Genomic DNA, 27,906 nt, shown 5'->3' with positions numbered 1-27,906 from the left:
AGGAAGTCAAAGGTCTCCCTGAGGTGATAGCCGGGCTGGGATCTGAAGGCTAAGAAAAAGGTGACCAGGCAAAGCCAGAGAAGAGCGGGTTGGACTCGCCTTCCAGTCACAGAGAACAGTAGTTAGTACGAAGGCAGGAAGGAGACATGCCTAGGGCCCTCGGGAGGGCATATGTGGCTGGAGGCCAGACAAGAGGGCACGTGAGGGGCAGTAACGGATGAGGCTGTGATAAGGATGCATGGCTTCATCATGATAACAGCTCTCCTCATGCCTCATTTTCTAATCCTCTCCCACCAGGTCTGGTTCTGCTCAAATCTCTGCAGCAAAGCTGCCAAAACGATCTTTCCAATAACCCACAAACCTGATCGTGTCCCTTCCCTGCTCAAAACATTTCAATGGCTCCTCACCTTCCACCTCCCAAAGACTTAATTCATGTCTTCACTAACTGAACCCCCACTTTGTTCAGGTGCCCACTGTTCCCCAACCCGCCATGTACCTCAGGGAAGAGCTGGCCCTGCCCCCAGCTCTGGGTCTGAATGATCTATGAGGATGTCTCTCCTACTTCCCCAGAAGTTCAAGAATGGGGAAGTAGAGCCGTGAAGGGTGCTTGGAGAAGTTCCCTTACTTTTAGAGAGAGAGTCACAGAAAGCCACTATTGCTGACAAGACATGAAGGAGGAAGTACAGAGAGGCCCAACCACTTAAGCCAGCCAATTAATTGCAAGCAGAGGCAATCAACCAGAGGCTGTTGGCTGAGGCCAATATAGTAGAGATGGAAAGACCCTGGGTCCTTACTGACGTCCTGAACGTTTAATTAACCAACCCTAGAGCCTGCCTTACCCCTGAACTTCCTGTCACGTGAAATACTAAATCTTGTTTTAAGCTGGTTTGAATCTGGGTTTTTTGGTTTTGTGTTTGTTTGTTTTTGTTGCATCAGACGGCACACTGATACCCTTAACCTGGCAAAGAAGGGCCATTTGGAATTTCCCTCTGCCTGTTTTCTCAGCCACTTTGACGCCCCCTCAACTCCTACCCTTAGTTCCAATCATGCCCACCTTTGTGAAGTTCCCCTTTCCTCCTTCTGCTTGGAATACCCTTCCAACCCTCACAGACCTGGGAAACTCCTACACATCCCTTATGACCCAGTTCAAAGGTCAGTTTATCTGTAAAGCCTTCTGGCACCTCTGAACAGATTAAAAGCCTCTCTCTCTGGACCCTGCTATCACTCAGAGGTCCTCACTTTCTAAGTACTCATCACTCTAGTCCCTGGGAAGGTAGGAATTATGTCATTAGACAAATATATTAACTGATGAATATACCACATCCAATTTTAGTTCCCACTGCACATCCTTCTATATTGAACTATTCCATTTGTCCCCATTCTTTACTTTAGAGTCTGTGTCAAAAGTCTATGTCTCACAGAGGGGTGCCTGGCTGCCTCAGTCGGTGCAACATGTGACCCTGGACTCTGGGGTTGTGGGTTTAGGTCCCATGTTGGGTGTAGAGATTACTTAAAAATAACATTTCTCTTTTAAAAAGTTAAATATATATATATATATATATATTTTTTTTTTAATGTTTTTATTTATTTTTGAAGGAGAGAGAGGGAGACAGAGCATGAGTGGGGGAGGAGCAGAGAGAGGGGGAGACACAGAATTCAAAGCAGGCTCCAGGCTCTGAGCTCTCAGCAGAGCCCAATGAGGGGCCCAAACCCACAAACTGTGAGATCATGACCTAAGCTGAAGTCAGATGCTTAACCAACTGAGCCACACAGGTGCCCCCAAAATAAAATATTTTTTTAAAGTCTATGTATCATAGATAGATGGATTCAAAGCAAATTACAGGCAGTGGGCCAGACTGTTAACTACAATTGCATATCTTGCAGGAGAGAAGCTTGCAATGAAAGCAATGCTGGGAAACTATTCGAATTTGGCAGAGTTGGACCAGCTGATGACTGTCACTTCTGAACACACTAGTCTGACGGATGGGGCTCTTATTTTCTTCACAAGATCGTCACTTGATTCCCTACTACATGTCAGGCAATAGGCCAGGTACCAGTTATAACCAAGAATGAGACAAACTTCCTGCCAGTCCTAATCTCAGGTTCTTTAGAGTAAGCCAGGCAGTAAACATGGATAAGTACACTAGATAATTTCATATAGTAAGCCGGCCTGCAGAGGAAAGACAAGGGGAGCAGACACGTTAGAAACTGCAGTCTCAGACGGACAAGAGTGGGTTTGGTGGGTTTGCAGATACAGATTCAAGCTCTTGTAAGGTTCAGCTGGAAGCCCTCCCCTTTGGATCTATGACAGCCTACCTCTTTCAACAAATTCCTTTTGTGGCTTAAATTAGTCTGAGTGTGTTTCTAGGTTTTGCAACCAAGATCGCCATTTCTAAGAATGAAATTACCGGTGGTGGTGACAATGGTAATCGATAACATTTAAGAGCCAGGCACAGTTTTGGAACTTTACATACATCATCTATTTTAACCCTTACCACTCTGAGACACGAACAATTGTTATCCCCATTTTACAGATGAGGAAACTGAGGTAAAGCAGATATGGTTAAGTAGACAGTAGAACTGGGTTTTGAGTCTAGACAGTTGGCCTCTGTGGCCTTTACCACTTCACTGTGCTCTCAAAAGTGCTGGGGGATGGACTTGAGGTTATTTCAAATGTGTGACATCCCTTCACACACACACACACGGTCTTGAGCAAAACCCCCAGTCTGAAAACCCAGGCTTCCTCCAACTGAGGACGTGGCAGCAGCTTTATCAACTCACGAGCCAGAGTTCCTTGTAACCATCCTGTGTGTCATAGAAACAGAAGCTCTGATGTATCACTCAGTAAGGAGTTGACCTTGGGCTCTGGGTTGTCATAAGCCTGAGTTTAAATCCTTGCTTTGCCTCATACTATAACCTCAGAACAGTTCATCAACTCTTCTGTGCCTCAGTTTCCCTACCTGTAACACAGATATGAGACTACCTTCTTCATGTGGTTCTGGAAATTGAATAAGGACGGACTACAATGTTTACCAGCATAATATGAGGCACAGCAGTGGTCGAGGCTCACATATGTGCACGATAAACCCTAAGTATTAGTATTCTGCATCTCCTTCTGTGGGGAATACCTGTTGTTTCTTCATTACCCCTTCTTCTGGAAAAAGCTTCCTACTTTTCCTTGGGGATGACTCTTCCTGCATTGGATATAATTCTTGAGAGACTACCTATTCCTGGCTAACAAATGGCAACACAATCACAGTTCTAACCGCTGGTGTCTAAAAAGACATTCTCGGGGCGCCTGGGTGGCTCAGTCGGTTAAGCGTCCGACTTCAGCCAGGTCACGATCTCGTGGTCCGTGAGTTCGAGCCCCGCGTCAGGCTCTGGGCTGATGGCTCGGAGCCTGGAACCTGTTTCCGATTCTGTGTCTCCCTCTCTCTCTGCCCCTCCCCCGTTCATGCTCTGTCTCTCTCTGTCCCAGAAATAAATAAAAAAAAAAACGTTGAAAAAAAAAAGAAAAAAAAAAGTTGAAAATAAATAAATAAATAAATAAAAATAAAAAGACATTCTCTCTTTATTTACTTTTTTTTTTTTACTTTATTTTTATTTATTTTGAAAGAGAGAGAGCAAGCAAGGGAGAGACAGAGAAAAAGGGAGACAGAATCCCAAGCAGGTCAGAGCAGAGCCTGATGCGGGGTTCGAACTCACAAACCATGAGATCATGACCTGAGCTGAAATCAAGAGTCAGAGGCTTAACCGACTGAGCCACCCAGGCTCCCCAAGACACTCTCTTTTTAGAATCTAAATCTTTTAGAGGCACCTGGGTGGCTCAGTTAGAAGAGCATGCAATTCTTGATCTCCAGGTTGTGAGTTTGAGCCCCACCTTGGATGTAGAGATTACTTAAAATAAATAAAATTAAAAAAAAAAATCAAAATCTTTAGATGAGTCATCCAGAACTAAAAGAGAAAACACAGTAGGGAAACAAACCACAGCAACAAAAAAGCTAGCCGAGATTCAGACATCCCCACTGAAGAACAAGACTGGCCATTAGCTCCTGCTGCCTCGATAACCAGAGTGCCCTCAATTCCTGTCTTTTCCAAGCCCTGATTCTTTGGCTTTCTCATAGATTCCTTGACTCTCCCACGGACTTAAACTCTCCATAAACCCATAGTCTCCAATCAACTTATGTTTGGCAGAGTTGGTTTCTATTACTTGCAACCAAAGAACTTCACCTGATGTATTTTTTGAAGCGAAGACTACGACTGCGCAAAGCATAACAAACCCTGAATCCCCTTTCCCTACTCTCCTGGGCAAAAGGCTATCTATTGCTGGGTGACAAATTATCCCTAAACCAAGTGACTTGAGGCCATAAACGTTTATTATCTTATAACCTGTGTGTGTCCAAAACTCAGCAGCAACTTTGCTGAGTGGTTCTGGCTCAGGATCTTTCATGGAGGATGGTGTCTGAACACCTGACCGGGGCTTGGAAGACCTGCTTCCAAGATGACTCGCTCACATGGCTGCGGGCAGGAAGTCTCAGTTCCCTGTCCCACGGATGTCTTCAGAGGGCTGCCCGAGTGTCTTTGTGATGTGGAAGTTGGCTTCCCACAAAGCAAGGGATCCAAGAGGATAAGACAGAAGCCACGAGGCATCACAAGTCGGCCCTACTCAATGTGACTTCTAGGACGGCAGAATGACTGGGGGACATTTTGGAGGCTGGCTGCCATACAGGAAAAGCTTAGGAGCCCCAGCAGGGTCTTTTTCAAATTTTTATTTTATTTTTCCAGTACAGTTTTTATAGGCAGACATCATCCTCCTTTCTCTTTAGCTATTCCTATTCACCCCAATGAAAACACCTATTTCAGGGGCACCTGGCTGGCTCAGTCGGAAGAGCATGTGACTCTTGATCTCAGGGTTGTGGGTTCAAGCCCCATGGTGGGTGCAGAGATTACTTAAATAAATAAAAGTTTAAAAAAAAAAAAAAGAACATCTTATTTCAGAAACCTGCAGACAATGACTTACAAGAATGGGCAGAAGGAGGAGGTAGGTATGAAGAAAAAGGTGTAAAACAGGGGGGATGAAGGTCTCCAGTCCGAGGACCAGGTCTGGAGAACTAGAAAAGAGGAAGAAAGGGCCTTTAGAGAAGGAGACACAGGCGCCCGAATACAAGGACAAAGCAGAGTGTGTAAGACTGGTATAAAGCGTAGTGCTCGCCCTCGGCAGACGGTCACTTCTTTTACAAGCCCCAGAGAGTGTGCCATCCAGTTCAGCCCTGCTGGTGTCATTCATCTTTTACTGCTTCACCTACAAGCGGGGCCTGAACACTGCGACCCGTGAGTCCAGGGAGATGCCAAGCTGTTAGGGGCTGCACTGCATCCCCTCAACACTCCTATGCCGAAGCCCTAACCCCCAGGACCTCAGAATGTGACTGTGTGTGGAGACAGGACTTCTAAAGAGGTAAGTTAAAATTGGGCCATGAGGGTAGGCCTTAATCCAATCTGACCTGTGTCCTCATAAGAAGAGATCTGAATACCCAGAGAGACACCAAGAGCACACACTGAGGAAAGACCATGCGAGGACACAGAGAGAAGGTGGCCAATGGCAAGCCAAGGAGAGAGGCCTCTGGGAAGCCACATCTGCTGACACCTTGAACTTGGGACTTCCAGACTCCAGAACTGTGAGGAAGTTAACTTTCTCTTGTTTAAGCCATTACGGGAGCCTGAGCTGAATATGACACAAGCCCTCGTGAACCAGCTCCTAACCTGTGCTGTGTCATGTGGTGTTAGAACCAAGCACGAGGTGAGAGGAAGCCATAAACGCACTGGGTGCACCCAGAGACCGTTTCCACTCGGGATTCCTTCTGTGAGCTTCCTGATGGACCCCAGGCCCCTTCTGCTTTGCTCTGAAGGCAATTTCCATGCACGTCCAGGTTCCTAGGGCTGCCTCTTCCTCTGTCATATCTTCTCTCTAGCTGGAAAGCACCTTCTGTATTCGTTCCCGTACTTCCTTCGCTCCCAAGGACACCATCATCTCAGCTACCGGAGGTCCTTGCTAAGAACAAAAAGAGAAACTGCCTTATTGCCTTATATTGCCTAAAGAACTAAAGCCCAGCCCCAGTCTGCAGGCGCTACGCCCCAGGCCAACCCCAGTGCCACTGCCTGCGTCTGAAGGGGCACAGTTAGCATTGCGTTGTCTTTACTTTCCGTGGCCAAGGATGGGTCCCAGGAGCCTGTTTTCCCGTGGTGATATGTCTATTGGCCCCCCCATCAACCGCCAGCTCCATGCAGGCAGGGAGAGTGCATGTTTCATTCACTACTGGGCCCACTGTACCCAGAACGGTGCTTCTGCATAGTAGGTGCTTCCATAAATACTATCTGCTGAGAGACTGAAGGGAGTGATCGTGTTTCATTTGTCTTTGTACCCCCAAACCAGAGCATGACTGCCATTGAATGTCAGCTGAACGGATAAATGAGGGGCTCCAGGGAACAGTCCAGCCCATCTGTCCACTTACCCGCTGTCCACTGAGGGCCACTCGGAGGACTTGCATCACGTTGCTGTGTTTGGTCCCCTCCAGACCTTCTGATACCTTCTTCAGTTCTCCACTCAGCACGTCCTGAGTTAAGCTCATACCGGGTCTTTCTAAAAGCCTAGAAAAGAGGGGCGCCTGGCTGGCTCAGTGGGAAGAGCATATAACTCTTCATCTAGGGGTTGTGAGTTTGAGCCCCATGTCAGGTGCAGAGATTACTAAAAAAAGGTAAATAAACTTAAATAAATAAATAAAAGCCTAGAAAAGAGCCAGTCTATGAGGGCCTGCATGGGCCAGTGGCAAGTAGGTAAGAGGGAGGATTTCTGATGATTAACATTCACAACCAGTGTTCAAGTCTGCTTGGGGGAGAAGGGAAGGAAGAAGATCCCCATCCCTTTCCAATTTGAGAAAAAAAACAACTAAGGAACCAAATACACAGATAATCCAAGCACAATACAGGAAAACGCAGATGGTACCACAGTAAGAGGATTTACTAATTTCTACCTCAAGGTCATGTGATCGCTATGCCTCAGTTTTCTCATCTATAAAGTGGGGATAATAATGGTGTCTGTAACTCACAGGGCTATGGTGGGGCTGAGTTCAAACTTGTTAGGCACTAAGTACGTTGCTTGAATAGACCGTAAACACTCTGAAACACTAGATCTTGTATTTCATTTAGAAATTAAACATTAGCGGGGTGCCTGGGTGGCTCAGTCAGCTGAGTGTCTGACTTTGGCTCAGGTCATGATCTCACGATTCATGTGTTCGAGCCCCAAATCAGGCTCTGTGCTGACAGCTCGGAGCCTGAAGCCTGCTTTGGATTCTATGTCTCCCTCTCTCTCTGACCCTCCCCCACTCCCATTCTGTCTCTCTCTCAAAAAAATCAACAAACAGGGGCGCCTGGGTGGCACAGTCGGTTAAGCGTCCGACTTCAGCCAGGTCACGATCTCGCAGTCCGTGAGTTCGAGCCCCGCGTCAGGCTCTGGGCTGATGGCTCGGAGCCTGGAGCCTGTTTCCGATTCTGTGTCTCCCTCTTTCTCTGCCCCTCCCCCGTTCATGCTCTGTCTCTCTCTGTCCCAAAAATAAAAAAAAAACGTTGAAAAAAAAATTAAAAAAAAAAAAATCAACAAACATTAAAAAAAATTTTTTTTAAGAAATTAAACATTAGCTAATATTTATTATATCCAAGAGCTCAGAAACATTGCAAGAGAATCTAAAAACAAACTCAGAACAGGTTAGACATAGGATGGAAGAATGAAGCCCTCTGTGAAATTACTTGAAACACAGCTTTAGGATTGGCAAAGGGGAGACTCTTTGGGCAGGGGAGAGGGCTTGTAGCACAGAAGGGCAGAAAGAAAGAGACTTCGGGAGACCCCGGCTCCAGTAACAGTACTGCCAACAACCTGCTACAATCATTCTTTTATCTTAATTTTTTTAAATGTTTCTCTATTTTTGAGAGACAGAGAGAGAGAGAGAGACAGAGAGAGATTCCGAAACAGGCTCCAGGCTCCAAGCTTTCAGTACAGAGCCCAATGTGGGGCTCCAACTCACAAACCGTGAGATCATGACCTGAGCTGAAGTTGGATGCCTAACCAGTTGAGCCACCCAGGTGCCCCTACAATCATTCTTTAAAAAAAATTTTTAGGGCAACAACCATGATCTTGAACTCCCCACTTGCCTGTATTCTGGGACACGACAAAATTTAGGTCTATCAGATCTGCCACATCCATGCTGGCCTTTATGAACTCCCCAATAAAGTCAGATGCCACCTTCCCAGATGGGAAAAGAGTGGCCAGGAACAGCACCTTGCACAGCTTCATGAAGAAGTAGGTGACCCCAGCCTGTGTGCACTTCCAGAAGGGTTTGCACTCTGATAGGCCACTGCACCTGTAGGTGACAAAGTCAGGGACGTTGGCCAGCATGAAGCAGTTCTCAAAGTGGAACAGGGTTATGGTGCCGGCTGCCTGGGCCCACCAGAGCACAGGCTGCTGCATCAGCCAGCCTGGCGCCCACCTCTTGCTACAAACATTCTTTGCCCACAAGTTGAAGCACGTAAGGATCTAAAATCCAGTAGGCCAGGGGCACCTGGGTGGCTCAGTCAGTTGAGCGTCCAACTCTAAATTTTGGCTCAGGTCATGATCTCATGGTTTGTGAGTTTGAGCCCCACATCGGGCTCCATGCTGGCAGTGCGGAGTCTGCTTGGGATTCTCTCTTTCCCCCTCTCTTCCTACCTCTCCCCAGCTTGCACTCTCTCTCTCAAAACAAATAAACTTAAAAACTTTTTTAAAAAGTTAAAGAAAGTTAAAAAGCTTAATGAGTTAAAAAAAAGCATAAATGTTTAGAAAATAATAATAAAATCTAATAGGCCAACAATCGCCCTCTGCTTTGCTGGTAGCCAGCTGAGATCCTCTCTCACCAGTGCGTTTGGAGTTTCAAGAGAGATTCCCCATTCAGTTAGAGCTTCACTTGCCAAAAAAAAAAAAAAAAAAAAGAAAAAAGAAATAAAATAAAAAATTTCTGAGTTGGAGGGGCACCTGGTGGCTCAGTTGGTTGGGTGTCCAACTTTGGCTCAGGTCATGATCTCATGGTTCATGAGCTCGAGCCCCACGTCGGGCTCTGTACTGACAGCTCAGAGCCTAGAGCCTGCTTTGGATTCTGTGTCTCCCTTTCTTTCTAACCCTCCCCTGCTCTCTCTCTCAAAAATAAATAATAAACATTTAAAAAAATTGTTAATCTCTGAGCTAGAGCAAAGGACGGGAGCAGGGTGGGTGGGCCTGTATTTTACAGCACCTTCTCAGTCCCCCTCAGCTATTACAGAGATTCCAAAGTGGAAATGCTGCAGAGGGCCTGGACAGTTCCACTAGTGCGGATGGTCCACAATGCCAACTGGGGTACTGCCCGTGCTCAATGGGGTCCAGACAGTCCCCTGCCACTGACAGGCTTCACGTGGAGGGTGACTGGCTGGGGGACCCGTGCTCGTAAGTAATGGGAAGAAACTGCCTCTTGGTACCGACAGATTCCCTTACTAACTCTGGATTCTGAGCCACTGAGTTTCAACAGGAGGCAAAAATAACCATGCTTATTGCATCATTAACTCGGCCACGTGCTTATTATTATTCCTATATCCAGAAGATAAAATACAGAAAATATAAAATTTAACACGGAGGAGCCCTGGCTGGCTCAGTCAGTTGAGCATCTGACTCTTAATCTCAGCTCAGCTCATGATCTCACAGTTTAAGGGTTTGAGCCCCACTCTGGGCTCCTGGCTGACAGTGCGGAGCCTGTTTGGGATTCTCTGTCTCCCTCTCCCTCCCTCTCTCTCTCTCTCTCTCTCTCTCTCTCTCTCTCTCTCCCTCCCTCCCTCCCTCCCCAGTTCATGCTCTTTCTCTCCCAAAATAAATAAATAAACTTAAGAAAAAAAAAATTTTAATGTGGAAAATGGGGTGCCTGGCTGGCTTGGTCAGTAGAGCATGCAACCCAATCTCAGGGTCATGAGTTTAAGATCCATGTTGGGCATGAAACCTACTTAAAAAAAAGTTGTTAAAATTTACCATGGGAAAACATAGGAACTCTCCTCTATGCCACTGTGGGGAAGCAGGCTGCTAAGGAGCTGGTAGAAGAGGGACAGGTCACAGGCAATGGCAGCTCAGGACACATTAGAGCTGGCCCAGAGCTTGGCGTGGGTACAGAAGGGACTTCTAAGAAATCTGGCAGCTTCAGAACACTTGGGTGTCAGTTTTCCTGTCCTGAGTGGGAGCCCCAGAGTGTCTCTGAAATCTAACCCCATGGCAGGGATGTGGAGTCAAGGCAACGGTCCTGGTGAATTAGCACTAAGAGCTCCTATTGTGGAATGCCCTAAATTAAAGGAGTATTGTAATAATGACTCTTGGGAATTTATCCTAGAGATATAAATGCAAACCCGATTAATGATGTTTATATGTGGCTATTCACTAAAGCACTGTTTATAACAGCAAAATCTGGAAGCAATCCAAATGTCCATCAATAGGAAATGAGTTAAATAAATTATCGTAAAGTGGTACAATAATGGCCTAAGTGTAGCTGTAGAAAATAATAAGGATTCTCTCTAAGGACTGGGCAGATCTACAGATATGTTAAGTGAAACAAACAAATCAAAAGACACAGAACAGTGTTACTGTAGTTTTGTGTAAAAAAAAAGGATCATTTAGATATAATTAAAAAGGGTAGTAATGCGCAGACAGTTCTGGAACTGAACAGATGGGGGACAAGGATAAAACTGGATTTCCCAATATCTACCTTTTTTATACTTTCTAGGTTTAAAAAAAATTTTTTTTAACGTTTACTTATTTTTGAGACAGAGACAGAGCGTGAGCAGGGGAGGGGCAGAAAGAGGGAGACACAGAATCCAAAGTAGGCTCCAGGCTCTGAGATGTCAGCACAGAGCCCGATGCGGGGCTCAAACTCATGAACTGCAAGTCCTGACCTGAGCTGAAGCCAGATGCTTAACCAACTGAGCCACCCAGGTGCCTCACACTTTCTAGCTTTTAAACTCAGGTTTAAGAGGTCTGAATGGGGGTACTCTCTCTCTCTCAAAAATAAATAAACATTAACATAAAAAAAGAGGTTTGAATGTTTTCATAATTAAAACATCAAATTTCAAATTTTAAAAAGACAAAAATGGAGTTACATATCCATATCACTGAATACTCAGACATTACATAAAGGAAACTGCTAAGGGCGGCTGCATTTCTGTTGGGGGCTGCAGTAGGAGGAAACACATACTTTTTGCCATAGACCTTCTTCTACTATTTGTATTATACTGTATTTTTTGCCACATGAATTTCTTATCATTTCCAGGTGTTTATTTATTATGACAATACACTGAGGGTTTCTAGATATCAGGCACTGTCCAAGCACTTTGGAGAGAAGCGTATGGCCTCTAGGCCCAACCTCGCCTGGGTTTGAATCCCTGCTCCTCCAACTTACTGTTATTTTAGGCAAGTTACTTAGCCTGTGTCTTGATTTTCTCACCTATAAAATGGGGATAACGTTTTAACCAGATACTTTATTAGGTGGCTGTGAATTTCAGTGTATACACATATCTACACACACCCTGTGTACATACGTATACAGACCTAATGCATATAAATAGCAAGTTGCAGGCATGTGTAAGTAAACGCTTAAGACCTACTTTCATCTTCATGACAAAGCTGGGAGGAGGTAGGTAAAACGGACACTGGGTTTTGCTGCCCAGCATCCACCTCCCTTTCTCCTGATACCCCAAATCTCCTTGAGGAATTACCTGGCTCCCATTCTCAGCTCATGTGCCCTGGCTGGGGGTCCATTTACGGCCCAGGAGCTGATGAGCTAACCTACGCCAACGGGCACATCACATTCCCCAGGCCTCGTGTGACTGGTTCGGAGAGAAAAATGTAGCTAATTGGGTTCCATCAGAGTTCATCTTAAGACACGGCTGAGGCTTTGTGATGTTGGAGCTGTCTTACAAACAGGGCACAGACATGAGAGAGGCTGCTCTCCTTTTTTTCCTTTCATACAGAGTGATAAAATTTTTAGCCAGGCTCATGGCTGCCAAGTTAAAAAAAAAAAAAAAAAGTTTTCCAGACTCCCTTGTAGCTTGGCATGGCCATAAGATAGGCATTCTGGCCAGTGAGATACAGGTGGAAATGAATGTGTAACTTTTAAGTCTGTTCCGTAAGGAGTAGGAGTGTCCCATCCCCTTCCCTTTTTCCTCCTTCCTCTTCTGGCTAAAGTATGGATGGTCTATGAGCCACCATGCACCGTGTGGACAAGAGCAGAATCTAGGGACATCAGGACCCTTGAGATATGGAAAAAGCTCTTTAGCCCTGGATCGCCACTTCCTCGTGGGGTAAGCACTGTCATTTCTTCTGTCTGATAGAGAGCCCCACCCTCCATCTACTCGATACAGAGTCTCTGCAGAAAGAGTAGCCGGCATTGAGAAGTGTGGAACAGAAGGTCAAAGGGACAGAGAGAAAAATAAGGTCTTGGTGACATGTTTTTGGCCCCTGAATTAGGCTGGGCTTAAGCCAGCTTTGGTTGCATTTCTGTTCCTGTACAGTTAAGACTGTAGTAGCATCTCTACGTTAGAGGTGAGGAAATGGAAGCTCAAAGAGGTGCCATAGTGACGCCACCTGGGCAGGAGAAAGGACTGGGTAAGCGGCAACACTGGCAGGGAACCCAGGTGAACCCAACCCCAAACACACTGCCCTCTCTGGGGAGGGTCTGGCTCCTCTGGGAAAGCCCCCCTACCAGAGTGATCATCTTGCCAAGACCCTGTCACTAGCCATGCGTTGTGTGGCAGGCCCCGCAGCCAGTCCTGGAGGAAGGGGGCGCTGGGAGGGAGAGGGAACTCAGGGGCGGAGCCTTGAGCTTGGCCTGCAGCAACTCACCCCAGCACACGCTCGGCAATCAAGTCCACCTTCTCCGAGATGGCGCCCAGCTGCACTCGGCCCACGGCAGGGCGAGTCCACAGGTAGGAATGTGCCGGGGAGACCAAATCCTGCAGGCGGCAAATGTGACCCTAGGGGAAGGGGCAGTCGCTGAAAACACTGAGGACAGGGAAGAAGGGGGGCGCCACCCATTCCCTCAGTCACCGGAGCTCCCTGACACCACACCTGTCTCAGCAGGATGATCCTCTCCACGTAGGCTGGGTCCAGGACATCCCTGTCTCGCAGCTGGCTGCCGAACGTCTCCTCCACCAGGGCCTGCAGCTTCCCCACCAGCTGGCGTCTCTGGGTCTCACTGCTCACCAACCGACACAGGTGCAGCCTATAAGAGAAACCAAGGGACCGTGCAGCCACTGGCATTCCCAGTCCCCTCCAAACCCTCTCCCTAAGGGAGCAAAGTTTGAAGAATGACACGTTATATGAGCTGTCCCTCCCACAGCCCAGAAACAGATCATACAGGAAAGGGATCTGGCCAAGGTCTAAGTCAGCCTAAGAGCCCCAAGCAACTCAGGTATCCTGTTGTGTTTCTAAGATAGTAGCTAACATTTTAAACTAGAAAGAGATCACATAAAAACAGAGATTTCTGGCTTCTCTTGGGATATCAGAGAAGATCTGGCTGCAAAGGGCCCTCGTGCCCCACACTTCAATAGCGGGAGCAGAGTGGAGGCCGCCCGGTTTACAGGCACAGAGCACTCCAGTTTGCCAGGGCCTCTGCTCCCCAGTGCCTCTCCCCAGGCTTGCTACCTACCCCCGTGCTGGCTGCTGGCCTTGACAGGCACCTGACTTTACAAGGTACAATCTACAAGTGTCTGCCTCCTTGCATAGTTTAAAGCATGAGACTCCGGCACAAAAAGGCAGAGATCAAGAACATAGATTTATAGGATCTGAAGCTCAGAGTGCACAGCTGTTTGAATCCAGGGCTCATAATCAAGAAGTTCAGGTTTTCTTGTCAATTCCAATGTTCTTCTTTCCAGAATTCTTCTAACTGCCTTGCTCCCTCTCTTCGGGAGCAGCAAAGCTTTAACCAGTCCTCAGTCCCCTCCCTAGGCTGCCCTGGCATGGAAGAAAGGCAGGTGGCAGCGGTGGGGGCATATCTTCTGGGCTCTGGAACTGGGGCAGGCCTGTGAATCAGGCCGGCCCTGTGAGAGGTCTGCAGCAAGTTACATGATCGTCCAGAGCCTCAGGAGGCTCATGTACACCACAGGGACAACCAGGGGCCTCCGTCACAGGGCACTGTGCAGACTACATGAGGGACTATCTGGAAAGCACAGAGGAAAAGGCAGCTGGAGGCGGGCAGGGGGTCAGGACTGAGGGTTCCGCACATCGGGGGGGGGAAGGATGAGACCCTCTGCGAAGCTATCTGGAGCACACGCTACCCAAAAAATAATGATTTTCTTAAAAAGGAGTTAACACCACATACTGAAAGTGTCTCTAGGATCTCCGCAGCAGTGGGAGAAGACCATAGACAGAAAGCAATCAGGAGACCCTAGTGGCCACGCTTGAGATAATACATGGAAGGTCTAGGGCCTGGGAGACAGGAAGTGCCAAATAAATGTCAATTACCATCACTACTTCCACCACACTTGTGGTGCTGCTCTGACGACTACCGGTGCTACCTTTACTGCTATTACCGAAATAATCACAGCAGCGGCTTGATGCCAGGAACATCTAAACGTTAATGGCTTCGGCTGCGTTTGTGGCAGTCCCAAAACTGCATCTCCTCTTGGGTCCACGCCGAGCAGAGCCCACCTCCATCCTCCTCTGGCTACCCTCATGCTGGAGGACTGGAATGGGTCACAAAGTATTTCCCCGCCGTGCCCCATTTCCTTGAAATACCACTTTCCCTACAATCAGAAAGGTAGGGTTCAAGTTGCATTCACTGGTGAATACCCCATTCAAGGGATGCCTGCCGTTTGCTGCGTGAACGGGCTGGTTATGGAACACTGCCCTATGTGTCGTTTCCTTCTATGCAAAAGAGTGCAAAGTCAGACAACTGATCTGATGTCTGATGGGAGATAAATGAAGTAACAACCTTCAATACCTGCAGTCAATGCGAATTCTCTGGGCTCATGCAAGTAAAGCACAGAGAGCCTGTCCCCAAACCAGTGCTCAAGAGACGGCATCCTTGAGTCCCTTGTCCCTTAAGTACACATCTATCTGCTGGCTTTACCACCAAGGCCCTTAGATGGATATGTCAACAGTGATCTGAACTGTAACTGGCTTTAGAGGTCTGACTAAAGAGCTACATGAGATGTAAAACAGGTGTCATGAGACAGTGCTCAGTCACCGTGTTGGTGGGGGGGCGGGCAAGGGGTGATTCCGAGGCGAAGATGCCCCTTTTCTCTAGGCCATGGCTAACAGAATCCATGCAAAGGACAACCAGGAATAATGGTAATGACAGAGACAGTACCTACCATTTACAGAACACTTTTTATGTGCCAGGGGGTGTGTACAACACCTTGATGCAACGTTTAATTTAACTGAACTCCTACAACAATCCTAACAGGTAAGTACTGTTATTAGCCCCATTTTCGAGAGGAAGAAACAGAGGCTCCAGGAGGTTAGGTGACTTACATGCTCTGTGTTCACGGAGCATCGGACACATGAGCCCACAGTAAAAATCAGGTCCATGTGACTCCAAAGCCCACTAGACCCTCTGCCATGGGTACCCTCATTAGCAAGAAAGCCTTTTTGTACCAGCGGCCTCCCTGCTTCACCACTCACCTGTTAAATTCCGGGAGCTTCTCCAGGTCCAACAGGGCTGAGTGGCAGGTGACCCGGGTCAGGTCAAACTGTGTTATCAACTCAGGCAGGGTCCTGCCCATCTGGTTCTCTGCAAGGAGGCAGGCCCAGCCTCAGCCCCCTCCCTCGCTTTTCAATCACAAGGGAGGCTAGGTGATCACGTTCTGGGTTTCCCATTCCATTCTGACCCAAGGGATTCAACTTCTCTTTTTTTTTTTTTTTTAATTTTTTTTTTTTCCAACGTTTATTTATTTTTGGGACAGAGAGAGACAGAGCATGAACGGGGGAGGGGCAGAGAGAGAGGGAGACACAGAATCGGAAACAGGCTCCAGGCTCCGAGCCATCAGCCCAGAGCCTGACGCGGGGCTCGAACTCACGGACCGCGAGATCATGACCTGGCTGAAGTCGGACGCTTAACCGACTGCGCCACCCAGGCGCCCCCAACTTCTAACTCTTTTATAGATCACGGGCCTTGAAGGGGCTTTCATTTGCAGAAAGGGTTCTGTCACTCAGGAAAAACAAGTTTGAAAACAATCAGACTAGGGGTGCCCGGGTAGCTTAGTCAGTTGAGCGTCCAACTTCGGCTCAGGATATGATCTCATGGTTCATGGGTTCGAGCCCCATGTTGGGCTCTGTGCTGCCAGCTCAGATCCAAGCCTGCTGTGGATTCTGTGTGTGTGTGTCTCTCTCTCTCTCTCTCTGTCCCTCCTCCACTCATGCTAAGTAAATAAATAAACATTCAAAAAAAATTTTTTAAATAATCAGGCTAAACCAACCCTCACTGCCCTCAAAGATGTGGGTTGCAGGAACAGCATGCTCATTGCCTGGCTGTGCCCCAGAGATTCTGACTCTGCTGGTTTGGGATGGCGTCTGAGCATCAGTATTTCCAAGCTTCCCAGGTGGTTCCAAACCTCAGGCAGTGTGGAGAATCGCTGCGTGGGGAGCTGCTTCTCCAGAGCTACAGCCCCGTCCCATGCGGTCAGCAGGCATCGTGGCCAGGCCTAGGCCTACAGGGAGTCTCTGCTGTGTCCCTTACAGGCTGCATGGCTTTGCCAAGTCATCAAACCTGTCTGAGCCTCACAATTCTCTTATAAACAGCAAGGATAATTTAATCCTCTAAAGACGATTTTAAAGAGTAAATGAGACAAGAGCAGAATAAACAGTAAGCAGACTACCAGTGCCACATTTCTAGAAATCCCCTCCACAAAGAGGTCATCCTAATTTGCTGCTTCTTTAAACCTTGGGCTCTAAGTCTTGGACCAAGGATAAGGGCTCAGTTTGGAATACACTAGGGTCATAGCCGTCTTAGTAATTCTGTTGGAACCCACACTTGCCATAGTGGGAGTAATATAATTATAATAACCATAAGATCTACGGTTTTTGTGCAGAGTGGCAGACACCTTACTGGGTGCCTCATACTCATGAGCTCAGTGAATCCTAACTTAACCCTATGAGGTAAACACTTATCCCCATTTTATAGAAAGGCAGGAAAGGCTCAAAGACCATAAGCTCCTTACGGCCAGGGGTTACATTTAGCTAGTTCACTGTTGTAGCCCCAGCACTTAACACAGCGTCTGGCTCAATAAACATCTGTTGAGAAAAGAATGAATTTAGGCAAGAGCGTGCAGCTAGTATATGGCACAGCCTGGCCTGAAGACCAGGTGGGCCTGAACCAAAGCCCCAGCAACTCACTGCTCTGGTCCCACTGCAAACTCCCAGGTGGGCAGGTACCTGCAAACCCGGAGCCACAGTTGGTGATGATGTCCAGCAAGGCATCTGGCAGGAAGTCGGCAGCAGCAAAATGCTCCAGGAAAATGTCTCCTTGCCTCTTGGACAGCTTGCTGCCATCCCTATTGAGGAGCAGGGGCAGGTGGGCAAAGCGAGGTGGTTGCCAGCCCAGGGCCTGGTACAGAAGTAGATGTTTGGAGGTGGAGACCAGCCACTCGGAGCCCCGCAGCACGTGGCTGATGCCCATGTGGTGGTCGTCCACCACGCATGCCAGGTGGTATGTGGGAAAGCCATCGCTCTTCAGGATGACCGGGTCCCCCTCCACACTAGCTACTTCATGCCGATTCCAGCCATACACCAGGTCCTGGAAGGCTGGTGCCTCCCCATCCAGGCGGAAGCGGATAGCAGGTTTGGGGCCTGTGGCTAGCTTCTGGGCCACCTGCCCCTGGCTCAGTTTCCGGCACCGATTGTCATACCTGTTAAAGCAGAGCGTCACAGAGGTTAGGATGACTACAGACAGACTGAATTCTGTCTTTGTCTCTGATAGTTGGCTGACCTTGGCAAGTCATCTACTTCTCCAGCTCTGTTTCCAGTCCTGAACAGGGAGTGGAGTGACGTATGGGGAAGACAGTAATTGGTAACAGTGTGGCAGACACTTGTGCCTGCCTACCTGCCAGCCTCTCCCTCTTCTTCCTTGCTAATGAGGAAATAGCAAAATGCCTAGTCCTGGGGGTTGAATCACAGCTGGTGTGGCCAATCATGCAATCCCATTCCCATTTGCCAGCAACTGGTCCAGGCCAGACCACTCTAATCCCTAAGACTCAAAGAAAAGTATGCCTGGAGGCAGGGGAGGCTTAGGCTCTGGGGGAAAGATTGCCTCTCCAATTGAGAGCAAAAGAGCCACAAGAGGAAAATTCCTCTGCTTTCCCCCTGTGCCCTTCAGATGTTGTCCTGTGAGGGCAGAATGCCTGCAGCCTCCGCAGCCACTTGCAGCTAGTGTAGGGGATGGGGCAGGGGAGGTAGGAAGAAGCCACAACAGAGCGCTGATGTCTTGAAGCTGCTGGTTTTATCCTTGAGTCATCCACCTCCAGACTTCTGCAGAGTAAGTGACAAATGTCTGTGTGGTTTATGCCCTGGCTACTCCAAGTATGGTTTGTGGATCCCTAGCAACAGCCTCACCTGGGAGCCGGTCAGAAATGCAGCATCTCGGGCCTCAGCCCAGACCTGGTGAATCTGAATCTGCATGTTAACTAGATCCCCAGGTAAGTCGTCTGCACATTAGAACATGAGAAGCTCTGATTTGTCCCCCACTCTCTTTTAAATTCTTTTATTATTGTTTTTAAATTTATTTTTGAGAGAAAGAGAGACAGTGAGCAAGCACTTGTGTGCAAGTGCTGGGAAGGGGCAGAAAGAGAAGGGGACAGAGGCTCTGAAGTAGACTCTGCACTAACAGCAGAGAGCCCAATGCGGGGCTCAAACTCATGAACCGGAGATCATGACCTGAGCTGAAGTCGGCCGCTTAACCAACTGAGCCGCCCAGGCACCCCTATTCTTTATTTTCTTTTTAAGTAAATCCTACCATCAATATGGGGCTTGAACTCATGATCCTAAGATCAAGAGTCGCATGCTCCATCCGCTGAGCCAGCTGGACACCCCTGGTTTGTCCCTTTTATTAATTTTTTAAAATTTTATCTATTTATTTTTTTAATTTACATCCAAGTTAGTTAGCATGGTTTGTCCCTTTTAAAAGGGGTGTTCCATTACTTACTCCCTGAAGAATCCTGACACAGAAATGTAAAGCTTGAAAATATGCTCCTTGACACAGAGCTAAGTGTTCAATTAATAAACGGCTGCATGGATTCCACAACAGAACTTGACCATAATTTTAAAAAATAACCTTCTAGGGGCGCCTGGGTGGCGCAGTCGGTTAAGCGTCCGACTTCAGCCAGGTCACGATCTCGCGGTCCGTGAGTTCGAGCCCCGCGTCGGGCTCTGGGCTGATGGCTCAGAGCCTGGAGCCTGTTTCTGATTCTGTGTCTCCCTCTCTCTCTGCCCATCCCCCGCTCATGCTCTGTCTCCCTCTGTCCCAAAAATAAATTAAAAAAAAAAAAAAAAAAAAAAAAAAAAATAACCTTCTAGGGGCGCCTGGGTGGCGCAGTCGGTTGGGCGTCCGACTTCAGCCAGGTCACGATCTCGCGGTCCGTGAGTTTGAGCCCCGCGTCGGGCTCTGGGTTGATGGCTCAGAGCCTGGAGCCTGTTTCCGATTCTGTATCTCCCTCTCTCTCTCTCTGCCCCTCCCCTGTTCATGCTATGTCTCTCTCTGTCCCAAAAATAAATAAACGTTGAAAAAAAAAATTTAAAAAAAAAAAAAAAAACAAACCTTCTACCAATAGACAAGTAGACTATTTATGACAAAAAAGTAAAGCTGCAGTGAATATCATGACCTCATACAAATATCCAGTGCTTGTCCAAACACTTCATTTAAACTGGAACTCAGTGGGGGGTGCCCATGAGAGCTTGACTCTTGACTTTAAAGGATGTGAGTTCAAGCCCCACATCAGGCATGAACCCTATCTTAAAAAGGGGCGGGGCACCTGGCTGGCTCAGTCGCAAGAGCATGTGGCTCTTGATCTTGTGGTCATGAGTTTGGGCCCCACGTTGGGTGTAGAGATTCCTTAAATAAACTTAAAAAAACTTTGTTTTAATTTCTTTAAAAAATAAATAAGTGAGGGGCGCCTGGGTGGCTTGGTCGGTTAAGCATCCGACTTCGGCTCAGGTCATGATCTCACAGTCCGTGAGTTCAAGCCCCGCGTCGGGCTCGGTGCTGACAGCTCAGAGCCTGGAGCCTGTTTCAGATTCTGTGTCTCCCTCTCTCTCTGACCCTCCCCTGTTCATGCTCTGTCTCTGTCTCAAAAATAAATAAAACGTTAAAAAAATCTTTAAAAAATAAATAAATAAATAAATAAATAAATAAACAAACAAACAAACTGGAACTCAAGATGTCCTGATGCCACTGCTGATGGGAAGCAAGGTGGTCAAGGGCCACAGGCAGTGTCTATCAAAGCTCCAAACTGGCCCTGCAATTCCTCATCTGGGAGGGTCTCCAACAAACACCCTGCACACGTGCACAACAACATATGTCAACATGATCCATTCCAGCTCTTTCATTATAACTACAGATTAGAAATGGCATCAAGATTCATTAGTAAGAAACTGTTTAACGGATGTTACATCTGTACAGTGGAATACCATGCAAGCATAAGAAAAATGTGTGGGCCTATATAGATTGGATAGCCTCAAAAAAGGTAAGTGGGAACGGTAAGTTGCACAATCCGTATATTGTGTGCTGCCATTGGAATGGGGAAGAGAAACAATACGTGTTCATCAGGGTACATGGGTTGAGTGTCTCTGGAGAAGACAGAAGAAAATTCTAGGGTCACCTGGGTGGCTCAGTCGGTTAAGCATCCGACTTCAGCTCAGGTCATGATCTCACGTTTCATGAGTTCAAACCCCACACTGAGTTCTCTGCTGTAAACTCAGAGCCTGCTTTGGATCCTCTGTCCCCTTCTCTCTCTGCCACTCTCCAGCTCACATGTGCTCTCTCTCTCTCTCAAAAATAAATAAATATATGGGGTGCCTGGGTGACTCAGTTGGTGAGTGCTGTGCTGACAGCTGTGAGTGCTGTGCTGACAGCTGTGAGTGCTGTGCTGACAGCTCAGAGCCTGGAGCCTGCTTTGGATTCTGTGTCTCCCTCTCTCTGCCTCTTCCCTGCTTGTGCTCTGTCTCTCTCAAAAAATAAACATTAAAAAAAATTTAAAAATAAACGTTAAAAAAAAAGAAAGAAAATTCTAACTGCAGTTGTTCATAGAAAGGGAAATTGAGGGGCCAGAGTCAGGGTTAGGAGAGATCTTTGCATATACATCTTTCTGCCTCTAAAAAAAACTTTACTTACTCAGAATTACAAATAATTGAAGTTACTTTACGTGTTACTACTGCCTGAGAGCCAGTGTGGTCGGCAGCTCTGACATGGCCCCAGTAATGCCCACCTCCGGTGTTTCTGCCCTTGTGTCATCCCCTGCCTGGAGTGTGGGCTGGACCTAACAACTTTCTTTTTGGGAAGAGAATGCGGCACAAGTGACAAGATGTTGCTTCCTCTGTTCAGTTACAAACAGACTGGCTTCTGTCTTGCTCTCTTTTGCTTTCTGTCCACCTTGCCCACAGCGAGGCCAGCTGCTATGCTGTGAGCTGTGCTGTGGACAGGCCCACATGGCAAGGAGCTGGCATCTCCGCACAACAGCCAGTGTAGCCCACGGTCAGCCAGCAGCCTCATGAGAGAAATGGAAGCGGACCCTCTGCAAGGCCAGTCTTGAGGAAACCACAAACCTGGCCAAAACCTTGACTGCAGCTTTGAGAGAGACTCTGAGCCAAGGGAGCCAGCAGAGCTGCGCCCAGACTCCTGACCAAAGAGGCCGTGCAGGGACCACAGTTTGGGGGGAATCTGTCATGCAGATGAGGGACACACGCGACTTTGGGGAAGCAGCCTCGACAGGCTGGGGCTCTCACCGGGGCGTCTGGTGATTCCTCAGGGCCTCCTTCTTCAGGAGCTCCAGGCGCTGTGGTGAGCAGAAGCAGGGGTAAGCAGCGCCAGACTCCAGCAACGCCTCTGTGGCCCGGGTGTAGAGCTCAAGTCGCTGGGATTGCTGGTACGGCCCCGCTGGACCTCCCCGGCGGGGGCTCTCGTCTGGGGGGATGCCTGCGGCACAACAAGAGAGAATGCTCACCAAATTCTAACGATGAAGATGCTGACAGCACCGGTTCGACACTGTTCTGTGTGCCTTATGCATACAGTAAAGCTTTTAATCCTCACAACAACCCTCAAGGTTGTTATTGTCGCGATTTCCTTTTTATAGGTGACCAGTTGAAAGACAAGAGAGGGTAAGCGCTCAAGGTTGTGAGGCCTGAAAGATAAGGAGTCACAGGGGTATGTCACCTCCATAGTCCACGCTCTCAACTGCCCTTCCTCTCCATCTGTCCTTTCCCTGGGGAGGGGGAAAGCAGCCCAGGCCTGGAAGAGCTGGCTCCAAAGAACGAAGTATGGTTCAGGGCATAGCCCTGGCTGGACCCCTAGTTCTGTGCCAGAGAAGCTGTGACAAGGGATCCTGAAGACGGGTGAGGGCCACAGTGCCAAGCACCTGCCAGGCTGCTCCTGTGTCCCATGACTTCCATCAAGCCTCAGAACCGCCCTACTAGGTAGACGCCATCGTGACCCCCATTCAGTATGGACGCTGAGGCACAGAGGGGCTCTGTTACATCACTTGGCCAACAGCAAGCGGTACAGATGCGTTCGAAGCCAGGCCAGGGGGCCACAGAATCCACGCTTTTCACCCTGATTGTACTGCCTCAGCCTCCTTCCCCGCAAAGCGGAGCTATGCTCTAGCATGCGGGGCGGTGGCAAGAACGGGACGCACTGGTACTTTCAAAGTGCTCAGCCTGGTGCACACACGCAGAACCACTGCGATGGGTGCCGTTATATGAAATGCGATCTGTTGTAAGCCACAGCTCCAGCCCAAGGTCCAGTTTCCTCCGGTCACAAAGGACAGATTTAACCAATATACACTTTCTGCAGAGACAAAGGGGACACAAAAGAGCCGGATGGTGGTATTTCTACCCTAAACAGCTTTCAATAAAAACCATTGATTTGTAGACTTTGAAATGGTGACTTTCGTGTCAGGTAAATTATATGTCAATTACACACAAAAAGGGTGACTCCTAAATTAAGAAGCCACAGAAGTCAGCTCTGCCTCTCCACCACACCGGAGGAAGCTGTGCTGAGGGGCTGCAGGCGTCATTTACACAATCGTGCTGCACCAGGGGCTCCAAGGGTAGGACTCTTTCACCCCTGGACCTCCTGTTCAGACAGTGGCTGACATATAGCAGACACTCAGTGAAATCCAAGTTCTCATCCTGGCCTGCCTGGTACTGCAGGTTCAGTACCGGCCAACTTCTGTCCTCACATCTCCAGTCCCTCTGCTTGCTCACAGTCCTTGGGCCATGCTGGCCTCTTTGCTGCTCCTCTAATACGCCCTATGCTTTCCTTCATCAGGGCCTTCACACCTGCCATTCCCTCTGCTTTTTAAATTAAATTTTTTAATCTTTATTTTTGAGAGAGAGAGACAGAGACAGAGAGACAGAGTGCAAGTGGGGGAGGAACAGAGAGAGAAGGAAACACAGAATCCGAAGGAAACACAGAATCTGTCAGCACAGAGCCCAACACAGGGCTCATACTTACGAACTGCAAAATCATGACCTGAGCTGAAGTCGGATGCTTAATCAACTGAGCTACCCAGATGCCCTGCTTTTAAATTTTAAGTTTATTTATTTATTTTGAGAAAGACAGACAGCACGAGTGGGGGAAGGGCAGAGAGAGAGAGGGAAAAAGAGAATCTCAAGCAGGCTGCCAGCGCAGAGCCTGATGTGGGGCTTGAACTCATGAAACCGTGAGATCATGACCTGAGCTAAAACCAAGAGTCGGGTGCTGAACCTACTGAGCCACCCAGGTGCCCTGCCTCTGCTTTGAACAGTCTTCGTGCAAGTAGCCACAGGGCTAGCCCCTCACTTTGTGTGATCTCTGCTTTAATGTCCCCTCCTCAGAGAAGACCACCCTGTCTAAAACAGCATCCCTCCCTGTCAGTTCTCTAACCTGTTAACCTTTTCCCCATAGCACACATTAACACTTAACATCATGGTGAAAATGAATTAATTTATCTGTCTTCCAATTACTGACAACAGAGTCTCTGTTCAACGCTGGAACACGACCTAAATTACAATAAGTGATCTCTTTGAATGAATTCCTTTACTCAACTAATCTCAACTAAGCATCTGCCATAATGTTCTACAATAGAAGATAAAAATGAAATCAGTTTCTGCCCTTTGGGAATCCAAAGTCTAGTTAATAATTTACTGCAGATTAAAATACACATCTCATAAAAGTCTCGGTATTTTTGGTATTTTTCCTTGGAGAACTTAACTGGTTATACCTGTCTTGACAGGTAAGCAATTGTTGACCCAGGGAACACAAACACACTCCTCCTTGTCTTCCTGGGGTTTAGCAGTCCTTCAGATTAAACTTCCCATAAGAAGACTGACTTTAGAAGCTGTACACATTTAGTTTGGCTCACACAGTGTGTTTAAAAAAAAAAAAAAATCTGAGTTCAAGTTTAACAATGGCAAGTATTCATTAAAAAAAAAAAAAAAAACAGTAACAAAAACCTGGATTTCTGGCTCCTCTTGGAAGTCAGAAGGTTGGACAAGCTGGGCCAGCATTCCCACATGGGAACAAGGGGCTGGAGCCTTCTGCTCACCACACGCCTTGCCTCTCCAATTCCATCTTATGCTTGGCCTGTGTTTCCTGTCCGTTCCCAGTAGCACCTGACACTCTAAGAACAGGAACCTCAAAACAGCCTCAAAGCATTTCTTTAGCATCTTTTTTGGGGGGGCACGTGCCTCCTGAGGCAGCACAAATATACCCATCTCTCCAGGAACTCCTCATTGTCCAGCTTGGGCCCTGTGAGGCCTACTGGCTCCTTTCCCTGCTCCCACTTCCCCCTTGGAGAAGGGTTTTTTTCCTGACCGCCTCACCTGCCCACTCCAGCATGTCTTCAATATTCTCTGCTGCCCCAGGCACAAGGCGGGTCTGATCCGTGTCTTCCAGCCTGAGGATGAAGCTCCCTTGGTGCTTCTTGGCAAAGATATAGTTGTATAAGGCAGTGCGTAGGCCACCCAGGTGCAAGAAGCCTAGTATAAGAAGAGAACACTCAGTCAAGACAGGGAAGATGAACTGATACACCTCAGCCAGGCGCAAGTAAGCCCTGCTTGTACCAGGACGTCCCAGTAAATATCGAAGCTCAAGGAACAGCTACCCCTGTCCCATCCTTCCAGTCAACACCGAGACAGACTGCCGCAGGAGAGGACAGGGGTGGTCAACCTCTTTAGCCCCTCATCCTGGAAATAGAAGACCACCCAAGTTTTAGAGCATGTAATTTTGTGGGAAAAAAAAGACTCCAACTCTTCCTAACTGCACCCACTGTTCTACTTAGATTTGCCTCAAGGCCAAGTTTTACCCAAATAAGGACAGAGGATTATCCACTGAACCCATTACCACACATCCATTTAACATGTACAAATTCAATGATGTGCTTGGGTGAAAAAAAAAAGCTAGTATCTTATCTTCTTTGGTCCAGGCCATGGCTCTGACTCCATAACGAGCCTCTCTGCATCTACAGGTTTAGGAGGCAGCATGGGACCCATAAGGCTCTTCTGGCATCAGGCAAACTTCTTCAACACGGATTATGTGTGACCTTCTGCTAGTTATTACAAGGCAACCACAAAACCAGAGGTCCCCAAGACAGAAGACAGGGGTCCAGTAATCTGGATTTAAATTCTCCATCCACCATTTACCAGTTGCTATCCCTTGGGCACTTTACTTCATGTGTATGAGCTTCAATCTCCTCATCTGCTAAGATTTAAAAAAAAGAAAAGAAAAAAGAAACTTTCCTTACAGGGCTGTTGTGACCTAAGCGCTGGTCAAAGTATACCCTTCAATTAATTTTAGCTATTAATGACCTATGTTGTTTCATAAATCTGTCTGTAGTCAGTATGTTTTATCTGTCTGTAGTTAGCAGCCTTTTCTGTATGGGCTTTTCCTGCAAATCAGAAAAAAAAGGAGAACTATAATCACAATAGAGAATATTGTTTATTAAGTGCTAAGTACCAGACCTTGCTAAGTGCCTCAGTTGCATTAGCTCAAACCCACAAGTCAGGAACTATTACTAGCCCTGTTTGGCAGAAGGTAAAACTCAGAAGCTCAGGAAGGTTATGCAATTTGCCCATGTCACACAGCTAACAAACGGCAAAGCTGGCAATTTGGACCCAGCCAACCTCAGACCTTGTGGCCCCCAACCACTACATGAGTGCTGTGCAAAGCCAAGTACAGACACTTGCTGGTCTAGAAACTGCTGCCAGTTCATAACCAAGTAAGTACAGAAATTGAGAAAAAATATTTAGAAACAGCAATTTGACAGAGTAATTTTATATTTGGTGAATTCAACAGAAATAGGCTCATATTTTGTATGCTTTCAATATTTGTCCTTTTTAGTAACACATTTCTATTGGTTATATAAAAATACTGATCCATAATCAATTAGAAATTAAAAACCAGTCCTGTCACCATGGTCTGAGAGGCCGGCTCTACACTCTGCTGCCTGCCAGGAAAGATCCTGTCACTCTGTGCAGGTGGGATCTTGACACAAAGGCTTACATGTGGACCCACAGGTTCTGAATGAGAGGAATGCTCAGTGTGGAGAGGGCAGAAGGAAGCCTCCGTGAGAAAAACAAACCAGGGGGAAATGGTGGGGACACCCTGACAAGCTCTCCACTAGGGCATACAGTGAGCCTCTGCCTAATTCTTTTGGCTTGCTGAGTGCCAACATTAACCACAGGACCTTTGTACCTGCAATTTCCTCTGCCTAAAGTCCCTCTTATGGACTTCATACAGACTTTACATAGACTTCTTGTCTTTTGGTTCTCAATTCAAACGCTACATCCTCAACACGCCCTTCTTGAGCTTCCTATCTAACCCCCAGACCCCTACTCTGCTTCATTTCTCTCATGGCATCTGTAACTAAAACTACAGTTATTTTTACACGTATTTGTCGCGGCTATAATGTATACTATAGGATAGGCTTCTTGAGAACAAGACCCAAAAACGTTCCTGGAGACCACGGCATCCCAACGCCTAAAACAATACCTGGCACACTGTTGGTCCTCAATAAACATTTATTGAATACATGAAAAAGGGACCGAAAGTAATGGTACAGTTCGATAAACACAAATAACTTCCTGGCAATGTGAATAAATTACGCTTGTGGGCCTACTTCTACGCCTGCAAAATAGGGTCGCGCTGCCCGCCCAGTCTGACTCGACCGGAAGGGATTCGTTCGGGAATATTCGGGGGGCGGACACGGTACAATGGACTTCGACCTACAGCGTCACGTCCGCCCAGGTTACCTGTGGGGCTGGGGGCGAACCGCACCCGCACTGCAGCCCCGGGATCAGTGCCCATGCTGGCCTCGCGCCGTCCTACGGGGCGGCCCAAGGCCGTGGGGGGCCTCGCCGACTGCAGCAGCCTCTTCAGAAGCACCGCCATGTGGGATGGAACCGCACACGTGGGCTTCTCGGTGCATCACTTCCGAGGACCCCTTCCAGCCAATCCGCGTCTGCCACAGAGGGCGCAGCCCCGCCCCTTAAAGGCGCAGGCCTCCTAGCCTGCAAGCCCACGCTCCCCAACGCCGCTCCGGCCCCACTAGGCCTCTAGGGGGCAGAGCCCATCGAGCGGGCGATTTCCCGGACCCGCCCCCCTCGGGTCCTGAAAGCTAAAGCGTGGCAGGGGC

At 47.8% G+C, this 27,906-nt stretch overlaps 1 protein-coding gene across 3 annotated transcripts; it reads right to left on the bottom strand.

Moving 5' to 3' along the window:
* Positions 1 to 4,974: 4,974 nt before the first annotated feature.
* EARS2 (glutamyl-tRNA synthetase 2, mitochondrial) lies at positions 4,975 to 27,746 on the bottom strand. Of its 3 annotated transcripts, none has more exons than XM_047838303.1 (9): positions 27,524 to 27,746; positions 25,097 to 25,252; positions 22,022 to 22,211; positions 17,462 to 17,934; positions 15,713 to 15,821; positions 13,157 to 13,310; positions 12,932 to 13,062; positions 6,510 to 6,645; positions 4,975 to 6,049 (listed from the first exon to the last, which is right to left on the bottom strand). In XM_047838303.1, exons 1-9 carry the CDS (start codon positions 27,660 to 27,662, stop codon positions 5,966 to 5,968), a joined length of 1,572 nt encoding a protein of 523 aa, XP_047694259.1. In that variant the 5' UTR covers positions 27,663 to 27,746; the 3' UTR covers positions 4,975 to 5,965. The 3 variants fall into 3 exon arrangements, with proteins under 3 accessions (XP_047694259.1, XP_047694260.1, XP_047694261.1); XM_047838304.1 differs by having other exon boundaries at positions 27,549 to 27,656; XM_047838305.1 differs by lacking the exon at positions 27,524 to 27,746 and adding an exon at positions 27,264 to 27,409.
* Between the last annotated feature and the right edge of the window lie 160 nt (positions 27,747 to 27,906).

The sequence above is a fragment of the Prionailurus viverrinus genome, chromosome E3, assembly GCF_022837055.1.
Source record: "Prionailurus viverrinus isolate Anna chromosome E3, UM_Priviv_1.0, whole genome shotgun sequence".
Classification (NCBI taxonomy): domain Eukaryota; kingdom Metazoa; phylum Chordata; class Mammalia; order Carnivora; family Felidae; genus Prionailurus; species Prionailurus viverrinus.
Note: the sequence above shows the minus strand (reverse complement) of the source record. Positions and strands in the feature narration are given on the sequence as shown.

Coding starts and splice junctions, on each gene's coding strand:
- EARS2 (XM_047838303.1), bottom strand. CDS start 27,662: ATGGCGGTGCTTCTGAAGAGGCTGCTGCAGTCGGCGAGGCCCCCCACG. Junction 25,253..27,523: donor GTTCGCCCCCAGCCCCACAG/GTAACCTGGGCG, acceptor TTCTTATACTAG/GCTTCTTGCACCTGGGTGGC. Junction 6,050..6,509: donor TGGCCCTCAGTGGACAGCGG/GTAAGTGGACAG, acceptor TTTTGTTCTTAG/CAAGGACCTCCGGTAGCTGA.